The 21,031-nt window shown below is 54.8% G+C and overlaps 1 protein-coding gene across 3 annotated transcripts in view; it reads right to left on the bottom strand.

Annotated features, from left to right (window-relative positions):
• Positions 1-21,031, bottom strand: part of LOC309408022 (schwannomin-interacting protein 1) — a gene marked incomplete at both ends in the record, with an annotated part of 130,187 nt that overhangs the window by 40,157 nt on the left and 68,999 nt on the right. Inside the window, one exon of one of the 3 annotated variants that reach the window (XM_082003729.1) lies at positions 322-852. In XM_082003729.1, coding sequence (XP_081859855.1) covers positions 322-852 — 531 coding nt within the window. Of the gene's footprint in view, positions 1-321; positions 853-21,031 lie in introns of those variants that run through there. The other 2 variants (XM_082003727.1, XM_082003728.1) reach the window with 2 other exon arrangements.

The raw sequence follows: 21,031 nt of genomic DNA on the forward strand, positions 1-21,031 counted from the left end.
ACCCCGAAGAGGGCCCAGAGCTGGCGGAGGCACCTCGCTCCCGCCGGGCACCGGCGCCGACAGCCGCCCCCCCACCTCTCCCCCGCCGCCGCTGCTCCGGCAAAGTTACCTCCTCCGGCCTCCCGGGTGGCACCGCCACACCAGGGAGGGGGACGGCGCCGGCCACTTACCCCCCCCGCCGCCCCCGCCCGCTCCCTCCGGCCGCCCGCCGAGCCCCGCTTCCCCCGGCGGAGCCCCCGACGGCCGCGGCCGGGCAGCGAGCCACCGCCCCGGGCCGAGCCGCGCCCGCCGCCCGCCCCCCCGCCGCGCCGCCCGACTCACCGAGGCGGGGGTGGCCCGCTGCCCGCGCTCCTGCTCCCGGCACTGCAGCCCGGCCAGGTGCCTCTCCAGGGCCGCCCAGTCCATGGCCGGCGGCTGCGGCTCCCGCGGGGGCTGCGCCCCGCCGCCCCGCCGCGCCCGCCGCCCGCCCGGTCCCGCCGCCCCGCCGCGCCGCCGTTCCTGCGGGGGCAACGGCGGCGGGCGCTGGTGCGGCCGCGGGCGGGCGGCGGCGGGGCGGCGGGGCGCGGCGGCGGCGGCGGGGGGCGGCGAGCCGCTCCGGCGGGCGGGCGCGGCGCGGCAGCGGGCATCGCCGGCGGGGCAGCGCGGCGGCTGCCGGCGCGCCGGCGGGGAGGGCAGGTAGCCCCCGTCCTCCTCCTCCTCCTCCGAGTCCTCCAGCGCCGCCAGGTCCAGGCTGCTGGGGGACGGCGAGGACTTGCCCTCCGAGCACGGCGTGGCTTTGCTGGAGTTGGACTCCGAGCTGGAGCGGCTGCTGCCGGCGTCGCTCCCTAAATCCATCCCATCCTCCCGGGAGTCCTGCCGGAGAGAAGCGAGAGGCGCCGCGTCAGAGCAACCGGGACCGGCCCTGCCCGCCGGGCACGGGAACCGCCGGCCCGGGGCGGGGCGGGCCGCCCGCCTTGCCGGGGCCGCCCCCGCGCACCGGAGCCGCCGCGGGCCGGGCCCGGGCGGGCGGGAGGCGGCGGCGGCCCCGCGCTCGCAGCGCCCCCCCGCGGGCGGAGGAGGGAGGGGCGGCGCTGCCCGCTGCCGCCGCCGGGGCGCCAGGGCCGGGGCGGGGGCCCGGGGCGGGGAACCGGGGCCCGGGGGGCCCGGGGGGCCCGGGGCTGCCGCCGCAGGGGGGAGCCGCGCCCGGGAGAGTCGCCGCGGCGGCGCCCGGCACCTCCGCCCCGCTGCCTGCAGGCAGGGCGGGCAGCGCCTGCCGCCGGGCAGGGCCTGCGCCTTGCGGGGTCTGCGGGGCCGCGCTCTTCTGCCCTACAAGTACGGCCCTTAGGGGCAAAGCCGCGGCGGTTCGGGCCGGGGGGGCACACCTTTCGCCATCGCTTCTGCCCGAGGCTCAGGGTGCGGGGGAGCCGGGGGGCTTCGCGCCTTCGTTACGCCGCGCGTGGCATCCGCCACGCACCCCGCGGGACACGCACAGGCCCACGGTCCCCACCCCGGCTTCTCGCGCTCTTCGCCGCTTCCCTTCCTTCGGTAGTCATTGAAAGTTACCAGTTACGAGTAGCCTATAAATAACTCCCCTAAAAAGCCCCAATCTAGTTTAAATATTCTGGGTCACTGAAGCCAAGTTTAACACGCCAATGTTCCTGCTCCTCCAAAATCCGTGTAAGGAAGACCTTTTAAGGTTGGGTGGCCCAAACAGCGAGCATTAACCAAACAGAAGCGCACCTTCAGCGTGGTGCTCGGGAGACGCGGCAGCACCCGGCTGGCCCCTGAGCCTGCAGAGCTGACCCAGCAGGTACGGCGGGCGAGACGCGAGGGGATGGTAATGGGATGCCCTGCGGCCTGGCAGAGGGAGATCCAGCAACTAGTCTTAATTATAATTAAATTCAAACATTTAATTGGATCGAGAGTTTATTTTTTTTGGCAGAAGGAGGGAAGGCCGTGTAAGGAACTCATCCATAAGGTTGCACGGGGTTTGAAACTGTCCCGTTGCGTCGGATGGCGAGAGTGGTGCCACCCACCGATGCACGCCGGAGCGCGTGCGTGGCATAGACACCCCATGAGCGTGTTTAGGTCTGGTGTGGCAGCGCTGGGGTGATCCGCTTTTCGCGGTTCCCTGCTCCGGCGCTGCCGGTGCCCTGCCTGCGCACAGGCGGTCCAGCCCGGCGTTGTCAGTTCTTCCAAACGGGGTAAAGGGAGGAGGAGGAGGGAAACATCTGCTCCCGTTTAACTGCCGGGACTTCTGAACTTGTTGCTCTGCAGCTGTTCATTCCGAGGAGACGCAGCCCCGCACCAGCGAGCAGGGGGAGGCCGTGCCTGCTCTGCCGACTTAACATTCAGCTCTTCGGCCGCAGTGGCCGAGTGCCACGGAGGGTCATGATTTCAGTGCCACGGTACGCGCCGGGTACTGGAAAACCGACACCATGAGGCAGACAGACAAGAGATCCGTGTAACCTGTCAGGAGTCAGGGCACAGACTTGGGCTGAAACGTTTTGGGTGTCGTGAAGGCACCCGCTTTTCCCTCACCTGAGTGTGCCCTGTGGGGTGGGAGACCCTGGCTCCTAGCCACAGCTTGGGAGGAATAAAATGGGACTTCAGTACACGGCAAATAGCGATACGGCTTATGTGGCCAAGGTGACAGTAACCTCCCTGGTTAAGCGTCTCTACCAGGTGCTCTCCACGTTACCAGCAAGGGTTAACCCAAGATGCTCTCACGTTAACCAAGAGCAGCCGTGGCCAAGGCTGCTTCCCCCATCCCCACACCGTCCCTGCTTGCCTCCCAGGCTGCCGGTGCTTGCGGTTGGCAATCACAAAATTAGTAACTGTGCAAAATACAGCTTTAAAAAGAATTCCAGCAAATGGCGGGAAGGAGCAAGAGTTAAGCCTCGATCCTGGAAATTGATTATATTGACCAAAGTTTTTACCAGTTGCACACCTGTATTTCACATACTTTGCAGGGCATAATTCTTTATTTGAGTCTATTTTAATATTGCCACTACCCTAAGAAGCTCATATCCACTGAGCAGAGCGGAGGAGCTGCCTCATCGGTTCCAGTCTGGCAGTCGCAGGCTGCAGAAAGCTTTATTTATAGGGTCTCACGCTGTGCCCGATTGATTAGGAAGATTTCTTTTCTTCGATGCGACGAGTGCATTGATAACATCTCGTGGAGAGAACTCTCCTCCTGCGTATCACATTGAATTTCCCAGTGCAGGGCCAGTGCGATGCCCACGGTGTGGGTGGCAGCCACCTCCCATTGCAAATGTGCCTGTTCTGGGTGGAATAAGGCCCTTTCAGCCACCGTGACCACCGTTCAGCCAACACAGTTGACTCAGTTGACTTCCCCAGCACTGCTTTTCCACGCTGCCAGGCCTTGCAAGTGCCTGCCTGCTACCCTGTCTTCAAATGATGGCATTCTCTTATGAGGTTAACAAGAATACACGTTTGACGATTTCTAAGTTCCTCTCTTTTTTTTTTGCTCTTTTTTTTTTCATTGCAGACGGATGCAATCATTTATAACCTTGTAGTAAGCCCTCTACATTTCTAATTATATATGGAGAGTATATTTCCACTCGACCCTTCACAAGAAGAAACCACGTATTGTTATTCAAAAGACATGTAATTTCTCTCTTTTACAAGCCTACATCAAAGAGGTTGCTTCTCCAACGCAATGAAAAAGTTAAAATTCATATGAATTTTAAAGGGTGAGGAGTGTGAACACGAGCCCTTGTAGATGAAAGAATGTGCCTTACAGTTATTTTATACAGTGCAAAGGAGGTTTTAATACAAACAAGGCATCTTGAGTTTATTGTGAAACAAATATATCATAAAAATAAGATACTAGTTCCATTGAATGAATGCAGGACCGTTTTAAAAGCCAGTTTACTTATTATCATAAGCTATTAAATTTATTTCATTTTACTATTTTGCCACTAAACCTAACCCCATTCTAAAATGCATTTCATGTGCTCGCTCGTTCTCTCCTGCTAAATTGCAGAAGCTTTTGGGTGGAGAAGGAGGAAAACGAGGAAGGAGGAAGGCAGGGAAGTCACAACCACCCTTAAGCTGCCTCCTTCTCCTGGCCTTCACAGATGTCATCCAAACACCCGAGTACAGGAACAGGTCCACCAGCTGGGTCTTCATCCCACCCACCATTCGGCACCCGCGTCTCCACCCTGAGCTCCCAACACTAAGACAGCCCCGCGCAGGACACGCGGTCCCACGCAGGTGTGGAGGTAGGAGTAGAGGACCACATAGACCACCCGGCCCACCAGAAAACTGGTGAGTTCCTGGCATCAGTCAGTCCTCGGATAATTACTGAAGGCAGCAGCTAGTGATGGACTGAAGCACAGTCAAGAGCGAGCACTGGCATTCGATCTGAGTTTTTTCTAACCACATGCCTTTGGATTGTGACTTTTTAAAAAGTTTGGAGTTCTCCCCGCTATGAAAGCCTGTCTCTCTTCGTTGCCAGGCTCGTTGGTTTAGTCTCTCCAAAGTGCTTTCTCCCAGAGGAGCCCCAGCCAGAGGACCTCCAGCCGGGCTAGCTCAGTTTGGGCTGAGTTGTAAGGGAAGAGGACAAAATGGTGTCCTGTGGGTTCTTTCAGTTGAAACTGGAATGTGTCCCTCACAGCGAAGGGAGGCTGCTTTTAACCTGTGCAACCGGGAGCCTTCTGAGAGCCCCAAATTAGACCCATAATTGGTCCAAGGAAACTGTGTATTTACCTTAAAATTCTGGCAGGGGTTTCTGGGGGCATTACCCTTTAATTGACTTCTGCTGTCACTGTGCAGGTGGGGACTTGCCAGGGAAATGATGCTGACTGACCTGCCCCGAGATAGTACAGGAAAGCATAGTTTCCTCCCAGCACAAAGAATTTATGCTCCGCACCACCCCTGAAAAGGAAAAGGACTGCGCTGGGATCAATGCACGTTTCCTTTTCCTGGTACAAGCCCTCTGTAAGTATTTCTGGGGTTTGTCATCCCGTGGGCAGGGGAAAGGCTGTCAGTGTTTGCCTGGAGTCTGCGCTGCACCCCAACACACACGCAACTGAGTGTGGGCCTCCAAAAATCAGATGGCCAATACATTCACTGGCCCCTCGACTGGCCGTTTATATTCAGGAACTTTTTTTTACCCATTATTTTTCTTCTACAAAAGTTTTCAGCCACATATTTCTTGGGTCCATCCTTGCTGAACTCACTGTGGAGGTATTCTAATCTTTCATTACAAATAATACATCTGCCAGCCTTTCCATAAAGCGTAAGCCAAGTGCAATAGCTGTGGTTTCTTCTTCCTAAGCCTGCAGGAGCCAGAAGGGTCCCTGGCTTCATTCACTTCACTGCCTTAATTCTGAGGCATCTTTAAAATATCCGCCCTGGTAAATATTCCCCGTCCAAGGCACCACAGCTGTCCCCATCCCCAAACAACACACCGTGGCCCCGCTCCAGCACCAGCTGGGCAGGAGGAGGAGGAGGGAGGAGAGCCCACAAGCTGCCTCCATCCAGGGTGTCCCTCGGCACCACCATCCCACGCGCGCCCCCAGCCTCTCCCCACAGCTCAGGATGGGTGTTACACCATTTCCAAGGACAAAAAAACTGCTTTTTTTGGTGCGCTGAAGAGCCTGGTTCTGTCCTGCCTGCAGCACGCAGATACCATGGTGACAGACACCTTCCAACATTACGAAAGCAAACAGGAACTCATGAATTTGTGTTTTAAGGCCAAATTATAGGCTCCAAATAGGAGCAACACACGCTTGACATCTGTCGCTGTTTCCTATTAGTACCCTCGCTTGGTTAATCCCCTGCAGCCAGCCTAGCCCCCAGCTAGCGCGGCGAGGAACCGCTCATGCTTTCTAGGCTTTATTGGAGAGGTTTAACGAACTCCTGTGCAAGGCAGCCCTGGCTTGCTGCCTGCCTGAGCCGTGCCGAGCCGAGCCGTGCCGAGCCATGCTGAGCCGTGCCAGCCTCCCACCCACCTCTTGCAGCGCGTGGGAGAGAGCAGGACGAGCCGCACCAAGGTCCCACTACCAGCTGCCGGAGGGGCTGGGTACAACTGCAGGAGGATGGAGCCACAACCTGGGGACGTTGGAGCGTTCCCCTTGTCGTGGTCAGCCGCTGTTGGTGTTATTTAGCTATTTCCCCAGGTGACGCTGAGAGTCCCGGATACGACTAAGTTGGCAGATTGGTGCCTATAAAGTAATTTCCGCAGACATCGGGCTAGGCAGGGGAATGGAAAAAGGTCAGATTTAAGCTCTAACACTGCTGGGAAAAGGAAGGTCTCACTCATACAGAAGTGAGGACTGTGCGAGAGGTGCCGTTCCCTCCACCAGCTGTCCTTGGCGCTGCCTGCCGCAGGTTCCCGCACCTCTGCCATCTCCTGCTCACCCGTGCAGCCGGGCACCGACGCCTTGGTGTGTGTTTTACCGGCCCTAGCTTTTCTTATACTGACCACAAGGTCTCCCCCTCTAAGATTTTCCCACTTCATGGGATTTCTGCTGCTCTGGGAGCAGCCGTGATCACACCTAACTGGGGCTTCTTGCATCGTCTTGTCCCAAGCGAAGGAGAAGAGGCTGCAACCCTCTTCCCCCCTGGGGCGCTGGGTGGGATTTTGCTCAGCACTTCGGTTTCAGGGAGCGTTCGAGCCCCGTTTAAGTGCTGTGTGATCCCCACCCAGTGAACAAAACCAGAGGAGGAAGAAAATGAGATTGCTTTGGCTTGAGAGTAGCAGGGGAAGAGCCCCATGATACAAATGCTTGAAAGTGGTCCGCAGTTCAGAACAGAAATTCTGTGATCCCTTCAGAGGGGTAAATATTTCGGAAGAGCAGGTGCACGTCCGGACCGCTGCCGCAGCTCCGGCCCCAGCCCTGTGCAGTGTGGTCCTCAACACCTTCACAAACTTTTAAAAGCTCAAGCAACCAAATGCCCTTGCGTGCTGCTGACTCGCCACATTTCATGTAAACTTGCATTGCATCTGAGATTTCAATTTTTTTTTTTTTCTAATTTAGTACTGCTTACTCGTACAGAAAAGGTCGTCTCCTCTCTAAAAATCACAAATAAGATCCTGCAGTCCCTGCACACTCTGATTATCCCTGTCCGGGCCACAGCCCGGATGGTTTGGCTTCGGGAGTTAGAAGCATGAGGATGCTGCATTGCTCCCCGTCTCCGGCTGGCCCCGTGCATCCCTGCAACTGAGATTCCAGCAACAAACCAAACACAGCCCGCCCCTGAAACGCGCAAAATAACACCATTTCCTTTAAAAATTAACAGGGTCGAGCGCTCACCTTGCACTGCAGTTTGGATTTGCAGGTTTAACTATTTAAATTTAGCAAATTAATCCTTTGCTTAATTCGGGGGGGGGGTACGGGGGGAAGGAAACCGCCCGCGGCAGCAGGAGTCTGAGCGATTACGCTCTCATTAAAGCTCTTCCGCTGGCAGAGGAGGTAACGGAGGTGGAGGAGAGGGATAACGGCAGTGCCTCAAAACTAAGCCCCTCTTGGGTCGCCTTCATCTGTTTCGGCTCTGTCAGGCCCCAGTTCCCCATACTGGGATTTGGTTTTTACAGCCAGAAAAGCTGCTGGGGCGGCTCATCCCCTGCCAGGGCTTCCCGGGCTCCCTCTCGCCGAGGCTCGGAGGAGCGCAGCCCTCCTTCCCCATGCCGGCGGGGTCACCGCGGGGAGCGATGCTGCTGTCTACGACGGCCACGTCAACACCGCCTCGGCCGTATAGCGGCTGCAAAAACGACCATTGCTTGTGTGCTAACACACACCTGCAAAGGCCACTTCGTCTCCTATCCTTTGTACAACTTAGAGAATAATAAAAAAATGTCCCTGTCCAAACTGGTTTTCCTCTAAATAATTTGCTATGGGCTGGAGGATGAATGGAAGGGCAACATCACATGAACCAAGCAGATGAAAAGGGGCGAGCTTTTTAAACAATGTCTCTTACATATCTTATTTAACTCTTTTTACATGCATATATATATAAACCCGATGACCAAACCCGATGACCAATTCACATCCTGGCATCTGGGGAACACTTGGAAAGAGAACGGTGGGGAAGGAAGAAGAAGGGCACACCTCTGCTTTCAGCAGCACTCACCACACCTTTCTGCTTTTCAGTGGATTACGAAGGAGAAAACAAGGAAGGAAAAAATCCCCTTAAATTAAAACTATTTCTTGACCATTTTAATAGGGTAGAAGAGAAAGCTGCTGAAATCTCTTGAGATCTGTCATTCAGGAGACCAAAGCCTGGCCAGCCAGGATAACTAATTTTATTCCCAAAGACTGTGAAATGTGCTGATACATACACCAGAGGTTTTATCACTGCCTCGGCAAGGCGGGGATTACCACCTGAATATATTTAAACTGAAATTATGCTGAAATCAGTAGGAAGTGAACACTGCCTCATTGCTTTAACAAAGGTGCATTAAAGGCAATTACCAAAAAATACCCTTCAAGGAGTAGACGGGTTGCAATTAAGTTATTAGCAGTCCGGTGCCAGCATTCCCCAAGGGCTGCTCGGCTCGTGGTTATCTCCAGATGAAGAGGGTAGCTCTGCTTATCCCTTCTCCTTTGACCGCTCCTGGTGTGGATGCCCACCTCCTCCAGCCCGCCCTGGCCATGCCCATCACCTCCAGTACGACACCACCCAATGCGCTTGACTGTCCCGCTGTCCTCGGGGGTGACACGTGGCATCTCGGGGACTGGGAAGCTGAGATGGGTTGATGCAGATGTTCTTGGTACCTTAGGAAACCTGATCATCAACCCTCCTCCTTCTCCTCTCAACCAGAAATATGTCTGCTATCTTATGTTTTTCCACCAAGGACACATTGCTGGGGTCAGTCGACACTCGGTGAGGTTGTGAATTCCTCTTTCCTTCTGCTCTCCGTCCTGCTGGGGCTGCTTTCCCCGTGCCAGGTCCCGTCTGGCAGGCGCAGGAGGGCCAGTAAAACACTTAGGGTAAACAAAAAGCAAGGTCAATAGGGATCCTCCTTATCTGTCAATGGGCCTCTGGAATTCGGTGTAATCATCAAGGCTGTGGAAAAAAAAAATGCCCTTTTATAAACTGGTTTGGAAGGCACGTGGGTAAGGAATGCGAGTAGGGAAATAGCTGAAATATTTGGAACGCAGGAGTCCACAACAGCGCTGCCGCATCTTAATATTTACGTTGCTGAGTCTAAACGCATTAACCCACGAATGTCAACATGCACGGAGAAGGTTACGCAGCGTTTCTGCCCTCCCGCTCGCCCTCCTCGGGGCGTGACTGCTGCTGCCCTGCAGAGGTGTGGGGCGAGGGCTGCGGGAGCAGGGGGGCATCGGCCCCTTAATTAAGCTTCAGCGAGGCGAGCGATACCGGCCGCGGTTATCATAGCTGGGGTGTGAAGGGAGCCGTTAACAAAACCAGGGAGGACAGTGCTCAGCTGCATCGGTACGGCAGCAGATTTCATCCCGCTGGCTGAGCTGAAGCTGGTAATATTCAGAGCAAAAGCCAATGTTCAGGATCTCACCCAACTTTTTGCTGCACCCCAGGTGATCCACCTCACTGTCTGATTTAGGACTGAGAATTTTTTTTTAGGACCATAAATATCTTACAGAAAATGATTTCTTGCCCAAACTTGTTAAACGAGAGTCACAGAAAATGCTTTGGAAAATAAAGTTAGGCTATTCCTTAGAGCAGTCGTGCAAGCTTCCCAAGCATAATGTTTACCAAGAAGTTTTACCGTCCTTTCACCACTGGTTTAGCTCAGCTCAGCAGTGGATTCCAGTTACATATAAATAGGTCCAGCCCAAAGCAGCCAGAGGGAACTTACGCACCAGGAGCGGGGACGGTGCAATTACTGCTGAAAGAGATATTGCTGCAGATCCCCTTCAAAGGGTGGGATCGGGTTCCATCAAGCTGCTCAATTGCCATTTAATTTTGAGCCTACAACTGTTGCCGATTCCCAGTTCCCAGTCAAGGGCCATTATCTTTTGTTATTTCTTTGTCTCTGCATCTTTACAAGCCCTATACATTTAGATGCAGTTCAGGTTTACAGGAGTACATACTGCTGCTTTGCTTTCCTCTAATGATTTATGATATGCTTAATACAGCCGTTTGCAGCAGTGCAATATTAACAGACCAGCTCAATGAACAGACTAAGAATGAACTGTGCTTAGTCTGCTGGGCTTATTTTCTGCTAAATTTCAGGGACGAGACCGAACTCCCTGCACTGCCTTCTCCTCCACGGCTTTCCCTCTCTCTCATTCCCTAGAGACAGCGCAGTGCTGTGTGCGTGGGCTGTCCGTGGGACGCCCGTGGCACACGCTGGGTGGGTGGGTTTCTGTGTCTCCCCCACTTTGCTCTCCCTTTCTGCTTCGGCTGACGAGAGCTGTGTTTACAAGGGTACCGCTGAGACCACCGACTCGTTTCTTGTGGCCAGGGGCAGAGCCAGCAGCCCCCCCGAGCATCTCCCTGCAGTTATCCCCGAAGCCTGGCTCAGGGTGCTGCACCCGTGGGGCAGCCCCATAGCAGCAGGGGCAAGGCAGGAGCCCAAAGAGGCAGCAAAGGGTGTCAGAACCCGCAGCTGCACGGTCACAGATTCCTTTCAAGCACCGAAAGAGAACTGCTTTCCAAAATACATGTGCATGCATAACAGCCGCCTGGTAGAGGGCAAGTTTCAGTTCGAAAGCTTTCCCTCCATCACCCCTTGGGTTGCAGGAGACTAAACAGCTTGCAAATCCGGAAAGGCCGGGCCAGCCATATCTGTTATCACACCTAACAGCTCTGCCCTCATTCAAAGGCTGATTCCTGGCTTTTTTCCCCCACTTGGTTTTGCAAAACATATCGACGAGCCGACGCCTATAGATTCCTAATGTGCCGCATTAGGAATCTGGTCACCCATTGCTGGGAAGTATGTTGGCACTCATCTGTATTCAAAGTAAGAAATGTAACTTCAAAAAACCCAAAAACCCCCGCATGACACGCAAACCCAGGGAAAATAAAATATGTAACTACAGCAAATGTAGCTGTGAGGAAACAAGCCCTCTTTCGTGATGATGAATTATACTTTGCTTGCAACAGATGCAGCTCTTTATATTTGTTTTCTGCATAAATCTACATATTAGCCTGAAAGCAACTGTACGTGCTTTGTCTTGCCTTGGTTCCATCACTCACTGCTCTTTTCAGCTGATTGCCTTCAAGTGCGGGGCTGGGGCCTCCCAACGCAGCTTTGCTCCAGCAAACGGCCCCATTTTGTGGCTTTTCCAGCCCCAAAAACACAATGAGGGAGAGGGTGGACACTGACCGCGTAGTGACTTTGCTGCACGCATGGTAGAACTCGTGACCTTTCTTCTTCCCCGGGGCACCGGTTCCTGCTGGTGGGGACAGCATCTCCCCAGCCCCGAGTGATGGGCAGAGCCCTAGGGCTTACAGCACCCAAGGAACGGGGAGGGACAAGCCAGGATCAGAGAATCTTTGGGCTGGCAGGGACCTGCCAAGGCCACCTAGTCCAAGCCCTGCCGTGAGCAGGGACATCCCCAACCCGAGCAGGGTGCTCAGAGCCCCGTCCAGCCTGACCTGGGGTGTTCCCAGGGATGGGACATCCACCACCTCTCTGGGCAACCTGGGACAGGGGTTCACCAGCCTCATTAGGAAACATTTCTTCCTGGGATCTAGTCTGAATCTGCCCTCTTTTAGTTTAAAACCGTCACCCCTTGTTCTATCAGAACAGCCCCTGCTACAAAGCCCATTCCCACCTTTCTCCTCAGCCCCTCTCAGCCCTGGCAGCTGCAGGAAGGTCTCCCCGGAGCTTCTCTGCTCCAGGCTGAGCCCCCCCAGCTCTCCCAGCCTGTCCTCCCAGCAGAGCTGTTCCAGCCCTGGAGCATCGCTGGGGCCTCCTCCGGCCCCGCTCCAGCAGGTCCGTGTCTCTCCTGTGCCGAGGGCTCCAGAGCTGGACACAGCACTGCGGGGGGGTCTCCCCAGAGCGGGGCAGAGGGGCAGAACCCCCTCCCTCGCCCCACTGGCCACGCGGCTTTGGGGGCAGCCCAGGACACCGCTGGCTTCTGGGCTGCGAGCGCACGTTGCCGGCTCACGTCCAGCTTTTTCCCCCCAGCACCCCCGAGTCCTCGGCAGGGCTGCTCTGCATCGCTCCCTCCCCAGCCTGGGCTGATGCTGCACAACCCAGAGACGGGAGCTGCTGTGAGAGCCACGGGTCTTGTTCTGCAATTTGATTTATATAATCTACAATTTATTGCTTGATGCCAACCAGCCAGGCTTCCCGGGAGCTGGGATGGCTGGTGAGGATGGCTGTTGGCATAGTGCAGCGTGGTTGGCAGCAAATCCCCAGTGCAGACAGGCAATGGGTTTGCCCCAGGAGCCTTATACCCTAAAAAAAGGTGGAAGTGGGAGCATGCATGGGGTGCAGCTGGTGGGAGGAATATTCTGCAATCTCAGCCAGAAAAGGTGAAAAAGATAGGTAACAAATATAATTATCTTATTAAATGGTGAGCCCATTTTTCCAGCTTTTCATAATCTCATTTAATGCTATTGGTGTCAAGTTAAATTATTTTTAATTGCTTTTACAAAATGCATCTGATGAATTTATGATTTTCTCTGTAGGATCTCCTGGAACATAATTCTCTGAGAGAATTTGTTTTCCTCTCTTCTAAGGGGTCTTATTTAATATCTGTGTGCTGGAAATCGGTGCGACGAAGCAAGTAAACAATTACTGCAGCGTATTGTTAATGGGAGCAGCCTTGTCCTCCAGCCACGGTGAGCATCCCTACCCTCCTTCCACGGTCCCGTCGGTGCTTGCCAGCCTAGGCAGCTCCTCCCCGGGGGAAGGCTCAGGGATAATCTCCTTTCCTGGTGCTGGTGGGAGGGAAGGCGGCTCCGTCCCGCTGGGGGCTCGCTGGGTGGGCACTCAGGTAAAGGCCAGGTGAAATAAATAGGGGATGGCTTTGAGGCTGAATTTAACAACCGAAACAAACCTCTGCCCAATTTGCAGGGTGAAAGCATCACCTACAAGCGGCCACGAGGCACGCGAAAGCGTGCGGGGAAGTCACCGGCCCTGGCGACAGCAGAGAGGACACGGGTGCCAACAGCCCCCGCTCCCTCTGGTCCCGTAAAGCCGTTTCCCGTCACAGAGGACGGGTGCGGGAACTCTTGCCAAAGTGGATTTAAATAAGAACGGTAAGATCTCGCAGGCGGGGCTGAAGGCTGGGGGCTTTGGAGGGTCCCAGACGCCCGTGGCTCTGCCGCCCGGCCCGGACGGGGCATCGTCCCGACCTCTCCCCTTGCGTGTGGCGTCAGGCCAAAGTCACTTCCACGGCACAAAGGCCCCCACTGTCTGCAGGGACAGAGAAACGTGCTTTTCCCCCCCGCTCCGTGGAAAACTGAAAATTGAAAAGCTCTGTTTCTGAAAGCTCCCATTACCGGAGCAGCAAGTCAGAGGGACGCTGCTGAACTCGGCGCACAAATGCCAGGGTAGGACAGCAAAAAATAGAAAGCAAATTGCCATGACCTATTACTTTAGAGAAAAGATCTATTTCTGATACCTGCACTATTTAAACAGACGTACTCCTAGCTAGTCTCAGGCTGTAACCCACTTTTAGGCAAAGCTTCAGGCACGAAGCGGTGTCATTGCCAGCTCCTGGCTGCTTGCTCACCAGTGACACACCGGCATGACGCAGCAGGGCGGAACGAGGCTGACCCACGTTATCGCGGCGGGAACAGCACGGTACATATTAAAAGGCGGAATTATTGGCAGACAGGGATAATTTGCTGGTCCTTAGGCTACAGCTCTGAGAGGCTGCAGGCCACGAATGCGAGCTCTGAGCTCCTCCACGCTGGATAGAAGGCACATTCTCGCCGGTCCTGGGGTCAGGGAACCGGGGGCTGTGCGGAGGCGTGCGGGGGACACCGCCACGGCCAACATGGGCTATCGACGCTTGGCAGCATGCTGCCTTCTGCGCAAGGCACGGTGACGGGCAATACAGTCCTTACTGCTTCGTCTGAGTCCGAGGGGCGGGAGAGTCTCCTGCCTGCAGCCATGGAGAGGATAATCGCTGGCATAAGCTCTCCGAATTCCCCGACCCGAGCCCTGCGATGCAGCGGAGAAGAAAAGCACTCAGTATGATGGAGAGAGATGTTATTGCTGAAGGCATCTCCTGCTAGTCCTATTCCCAGCAAGGCTCCGAGGTGTAGACTGAAAACCGAGATACAGGTGCTGGTATTTTGGCTCAGCGATTGCCGTTCGGGTTGTGCTGTGTCTAATAGGAGCTGCCGGCTCCCCAACAGACGGCGGATTCAGTTCCCTACAGTCATTCCAGGATAATATCTTGAATACACCAACTGTATCTATTTAAATGCCTTAATAAGCAACATGCTGCATGCAGGAGTTCAGAAGAAGTGGTAGATTTAATCCAGCTCTTGAGAGCTTTATCTGCTTATTTTACAGGACCCTTGCAAGGCAGAAATTCCACCTTCAGCTATTCAGCAAAGCGGGCGGGTTGGGTATTTCTGACCGTGCTGCAAGAAAGCGTGGGACCCACGTTTGCATTCCTCTGCAAGCAAGCCGGGTAGCAGCGCTAAGGCACTGGAGTGCCTTGCAGCAGTATAAAGCCTGCTCCTACATCGTACGGAAGGAAAAACCTGAAGTTAACTCCCAAGACCGACCCAGACTACCTAAAGGGCAGGGCAGCGTAGCACATCGCTGCCGTGGATGTTGGTACGTGCTGCAGCCCAGGCTTTGGCAACGGCCTCGTGCCGCCAGTTTTCCCGCTGGAACTGGAAGTCGGTGAAACAGAAAGTGAATAATCCTCTTAGCGGGGCTGGCGCCGGCCACCGCCGCCCGTGCTGCGCTCCAATTAGCACCCGCGGCTAAGCCTCGCCAGAGGTTTTGTTATTAATTACGGGAGGGAGACTTGAGCACGCTTAGTGCACGGCTGCTTGAGCTGGGAGGAAGGAGATGGCCTAAAATAACTCACAGGGAAAAAAAAAATTAAAGCCTTGAAAGCGGCACTGCGTCAGCACCGTCCCCGCGATGGAGGATGGACCCCTCCAGCCACCCCAGCGTGGTGGGGACCGGTTCCCAGTGCCTCTGCTCGTGCCAGGGCTCACCACGGACGCCGCTAGAAACCAGGGCCTGGGGCACGCTCCTGAAAGCCCAAAGTGGCTTTTCCCTGGGGCCAGCGGGTCTGGAAGTGGCCCCGGGCTGTTCCCTCTGCCCCGAGAGCCGGCGACGTGCCTGGAGCTGAGCTTTCGCTTTGCCTCCCAAACCGACTCCCTTTCCCATCCGCGGCAGCAAACCCTCCTCAAAGTACAGCCCAAGCGTTGCTTCTGCCTCGGCAGGATTTGGCAACTGGAAGCCAACCCTTTTTACTTTTCCAAACTGGTATTTAATCTACAGTTATTCTTTCAAACAGAGGGTTGCAGAGTACCTTGGTTTGTGTGAATGCGATTTCTGGGGTCTCAAAGTTGTACTGCTCTCAAAGAAAAACCTTGTTTGCTTGTTTTATACACAGAATTCGTAGTTTTCAATGATTTTCCTTCTGGGAAAAAGCAAGAAGCCTCCCCCAGGCATGCACAGGACGAGATGGGACTGGAGCCGTAGCATTCCCTGCTCCCTCCCTCCAGCCCAGCCGGGGAGACGGTCCCATCGCACCCAGCCGGTCTCACCCGGCGCCCCGCGTGCTCTTGTCATCGTGCTTCTCCAATAACTGCTAAGTTTTAGCACACTTGATAGCTTTTCCATTTAACAGTGAAAGCCTGTAAGTAATGAGAACGTACTTAAGATAAAAGAGGCTGGCTACGATACATAGGGAATTGCTTCGGTAGGCACAAACCAGTGCTTTCCACTGCACTGCCAGAAAAAATTGTGAGCGTCTCTAAAGCGACACGATGCTTAAAAATAGTCTGCTTTGTCCCAAATGCTCTTTGAGAGAGCTCAAGATCGTTAAACACCATCGGAGGAGATTTTTCCCTCTTCTGCTTTGGCTATTTTGCAGCTCTTTGGGCGGACGTAAATGGGAATATTGCTGGCACCCAAGAAAGTGCAGGTCTGACCGCCCAGGGTTTGCTGCGGCGAAGAGGGTTGCTCCAGGCTGCCCAGCTCTGACGACATGGATGCCCTGAGAGGATGGCCGAAGAAAGCACTTCTTTCCCGAAGCTGCTTTTCCCATATTTCCCGTGCCTGGAGGCTTTGTCGGAGAAACTGTACCGATGCAGGAGCACGGGCAGGCGCGTGTGCCTGGGGCAGGTCCTGGCGCAGGCACCTTCCTCCCCTTATCGCACTTGTCGAAACAAAAAGCGTGTAATTATCACGATGCAACACAATTGGAAGGAGATTAGCCTCAGAACGAGATTAGGGGAGCTACTAATTGAACGGGAATTAATAAGCATGCAGCTCTCGGATGCTGGTGGCTAGAGAAAATTACAATAACTCTTGCAGGGTTGGGAGGAAAAACCCCTCTGAGCCTGAGGCAGGACGGACGGACAGAGCAGATGACACCGGGCTCTTCCCATTTCAAGAGAATAAGCTCATTAGGGTGGCTGTATGCGCAGTGCTCCTCGGGATCCCGCTGAAGGCGGTTGGAGGCGGAGGTGGACAGTGGTAGCTGCCTACAGATCCAGTTAGGAATGACTTTCACCGCCGGCTCCTTTTCGTCTTTGCCGTGGTTATGAATGCCCCCAGGCAGCCGGGTCTGCAGCGCTGGGGCATCGCCTGCCTCGGGGCCCGAGCCACGCCGAGCCGGGGCATCCGCTCCCCCGGGGCTGGCTCTCGGTTTGGGCGGTGGGAGCATCCGTCTTCTCCCTGTCCACCCTAGGCATGATATCCTCATGGCACCCGTGTTCTGCCGCAGGGGACCTCCAGCACACCCCCGAGGGATGCTAACCACAGCCAAGGAGCAAGAGCCGGCCCTTTCTGCAGCTCTCCTGCTCTAGAAAATGCTTGACAAACGTCAGTTATCTCTGAAAAAGGGGACAAAGCAGGAGCAAGGACAAGTTGTGCTGTCAGGAGCCTGAGAAATGCCATTTCCCCCGAGTACGCAGCAGGATTGCGGCTCAGCACCGGAGCTCAGCTTTGCAGCCTCCACCCCTTGGGCTCTTGCTCAAATACCGCCCAGGAGCCGCCGTGTTTCCGCAGGTCGTGCGCGCGCAGCTTGCCGGGGACCGCGCGCGGCGAGGGCTGGCCATGCCGGGGGTCCCGCTGGCTTCCCCACGGCACAGGCAGAATCATTTTCCCTGTGAGCGAGATTGGAGCCACATTTTCCAATCATGAATTTCGCTCAAAATGGTCCAGCTGTTACTGAGAGCGTGATTATGCGAACATGTCTTGTCTGAGTCATTAAAATGAATTAAATATCACTCCTGTGGCTCTTGGCAGCATGGCCAGCAGTACCCATACACCGCATTTTCCCGCAGCACCTCGTCCGCTCTGAAGCTGTGGCCCCTCTGTGACACTAAAGACCCAACTTTTTTATTTTTAAGAGCCCCAAGTGTTAATACCCTGCTGAAGGAGCCAAACGTGCACCTCGTCAAAATCTGTTTAAAGCAGACGCAAAGGAGAACCAGCGGGGGGCTGCCTGCCCAGCACCCCCCAAGCCTGGGGTGGACACCCCCTCGTTGCTTTGCCCATCCCCAGGTGCTTTCTCTGCCGCCATCCCCTCGCCGTCGATGCCGCACGGTGGAGCGTGTCTGTGAGAGATAACGTACGCACTGAACGGCTCCTTCCCTTCCCTGGGGGGAACAGGGGTTCCCCCAGGGCAGAGCAGCAGCCGAAGCCAGACCCCTCCGCACGAGACTCAGGGAGGGACCCCCGGCGCCAGGACTGTGCCGCGAAGGGGCTGCCCACCCTGCCAGCCCCCGGGGACCCCCCTGGACCCCGACCGTGGGCTCCCGCCTGCCTCCCGCTCCTGGCTGCAGACCTCCCGCCGGGGCAGCCGCTTGGTTCAAGATGCTGAGTCACAAACACAGCCAAGCACCAAAAATCACTGCAGTATCTGCGGCCCCTCGCACCTGGGAATTGCAGGTAGATGTTTGCCTGTCCGAGCAGAACGTGTTGCAATGAGATATCCAAGTCCCAAAAGGCTCCTGTGAGGCAATGAGAGGCTTGCAGGGTCTTACTTAACACCCACAAATGACCACAGCTTAAAAGTGGTGCTGGAATAATTTTCTTTAAAATTCCTAGACACACAAGCTAGCTTAAGGTCACACCAAGAAACCTGTCAACTGCCCTTTATACACTCATCCAGAAGAAAACAGTTCATGTAAAATTTATCAAATAAATCAAGTTAAGGTTAAAAAATATTGGCTTAGGATGAATTAGGATCTCTCTCAAGGATCCAGTAGGTTTCCCTGAAATTCAACTACGTTGTAGCTGTTGCTATCGCTGCTTAGTAGAAGGTGCACCCACGGGTGCTTCAAACTGGGAGCTGCAATACGTTTGGTTATGCAAAGCACTAGCTAATGCATTTTCCCACGTATCCCCTAACGCCTTTGCAAGCTGCTGAAAAGCAGCAAGAGATGGGCTCAGGCTGGGCTGGGGTCTGAAATCAGAAGCACTGAAGGTTTTCACTATCCTTGAGCTTTCTCCCCAGTGCCTGTAGAAATCCTGCTGTGTCTGAACTCGTTCAGACAAGGTGCAGGGTTTTTTTTCACATCATACCAAAAGGGCTTAAGTCCCGACTTTCCTACTGCATCACCCTTCGCAACACTCTGTGTAAGGTGGCAAGCCAGATGGGCAGTCGCACTCTCAGGCTTTCAGACTGGTTATTATTTAAAGTCTCCCAAACTGTGTTGCTACAGAGGTGGCTAAAGAAAAAGGAAGAGACCGGCCAGCGTGAAAGCAGGGCGCAGCCCGAAAGCATTCGACCTGCAGCGTACTCACATTCATCTTCCACCGCAGGCTCCTCTTTCAAGCCATTTTGTGAGAGATCCCAGCACTCGTCGGGCCAGGCAGAGCCCCGCGCCGGCTGCCTACAGCTCTGCGCCCTCCTTCCCCTGCCCACCGGTGGCCATTCCTCCAGGACTTGCCAGTGGAGTTGAAAAATAGCCTTTTAATTCGTTTGGCATCAGAGATTCCGGCTTAACTCTTCCCAGCAGCCGTCGTGTCCCACCGAAGGAGCCGCGGTGCCGATCGCTTCCAATATAATCTCCTCTCCGAATGACTAGATGATGCTTGAACTCGTCTTAACCCTCCGGATGGATGGAGATCTCTCTGCAACGCTGGGAGAATATGATGCTGCTCTTTCCAAAAGCCTTCCCTTTTATATGCCTCGACCTTGCAAGGGAAATCCTGTCTCGTTTGAATTATTCATAATACTTTCTGTTCTGCCAGCTCCAGCATACATTTTCAATCATTAATATGTCATGACTTTTTATCCTTTTGGATTTTTATCTTTTCTCCTGCATGACTCGATGCTTTCGAAATAATACAATCGTGGCTATATTAATTAGCATCCACCTGATTTACTACATTAAAAAAAGAGTCCCCATCCTAATGCATGCCCTTCCTGGTGGGAAATACCACTCGAACAGCTCCGGGAACAGCGATAGCGCCGGCTGGTTCCAGCTAAAGCGGTGCTAACTGCCTTTGGAGCTCACGCTTTTGGCAGTATTTTCCTGAGTGCAAGCCTGTCTGGGACGGAAGGCAGGGTAGGCTTCCAGCATCACGAGAAAAAAACCCGAGGAAGGTAACGGTGCTATGAACTCTATAAAAGAGCTTGTTTTCATCCTTTTTAAGTAAAGCCGATGGCAAATCGAGGCATTCTTGGTGCTGGTGGCCGGGCCAGGCTCTGCTCCCGGCGGTGCTGCCTGGCGGGTGCATCCCTCCGGCTCACACCAGGGTCTGTCCCTGAAGCTTTGCCTGGTGATGCGGTTCGTGGCGATCCCAGTCCTGTTCCACAGCCTGGAAATGAATTAAACTGCCTGGAGGATCCTCACATGGAGGATCCATGCCTTCCGCACGGACCCAGCCGGGCGCAGCCGGGCGCAGCCGAGCCCCCCGCTCCCCGTGGGTCCAACGGGTCCTCTCTCTCCCACGGCCAAAACTTATTAATTGAAAGTCAGATGGAGCAATTAGCTGGTTGCCGAGAGGCTGACGCTTCTCTCGGCTCCCACTGCTCGACTCAAGGCTGGAAGAGCTGAAATTCCTGTCCTGTTATCTGAAGAGTGAAATGACATTTCAGCAGCGGGGGAACTCCTGCCAATAAAATCGCAGCCGGAACTCATTGCTTTCATTTTTCCTTAAATTATTTTCTGTACTTGAGGTGGGCTTATTGCTAAGTCTGGGCTGTGTATATGAAAGGAGAAGGGTGAAGGGCACCCAGCTGCTGCCCCCACCCCAGCCCCAGGCACCCCCAGCGTGAGGTGCACAGGCTGCAGCCGCTCCAATCTAGCTGAAATAGGAACAGATATAACCCACCGCTTTCAACAAAGTCCCCTTCTTTATAGATTCTACATAGGAACCAAAACTGGGTTTGTAACAGAAATGCGGCGGGAACCTGATGCTCAGCATCGTGATGCCCAGGACAGATGGACACTTGCGTCCCTGCAGCCCCTTGCCCCACAGCCAGGTTTGGGGAGCATTTCTATGCTCCCAATTTATCGCAACCATGTCTTATCTTCTAGCTGCTAACCAGCCAACAGTGGCTTTCGAGCCACCAGACGCAGCGGCGCGGTGGGGGCCGGGTCAGTGGCCGGGGCTGCTCTTCCCCACGCCCACACCAGCATTTCACACCTTCCTTAAGCCACGCACGCGCCGGCTGCCTGCTCCGGCCCATAGGTATATGGCAAATTACTGCACATTTCCCAACAGCTAAATTATTGTGTTGTTTGGGTTTTTTTGGTGAAAAAGTGAATATTGTAACTATTTACACTGACTTCTACCACAGCTGAAAGTGTGAAGCTGCGCTTGAGGATGGGCTGTCCTCGGCTTGAGGAGAGGCCAGCTCCGGGATCCAAAACTCCGGGAAACTATTTCTCAGAGTTTAGTGGGGTTTTTGAAACCACTGATTGCGAACTGAGAGGTAATTTCTAACCAGCGTGGCTGGGAGCTGTGCCCTAGTTT

The sequence above is a fragment of the Phaethon aethereus genome (genome assembly GCF_964289735.1).
Source record: "Phaethon aethereus genome assembly, chromosome: 9".
Taxonomy (NCBI): Eukaryota; Metazoa; Chordata; class Aves; order Phaethontiformes; family Phaethontidae; genus Phaethon; species Phaethon aethereus.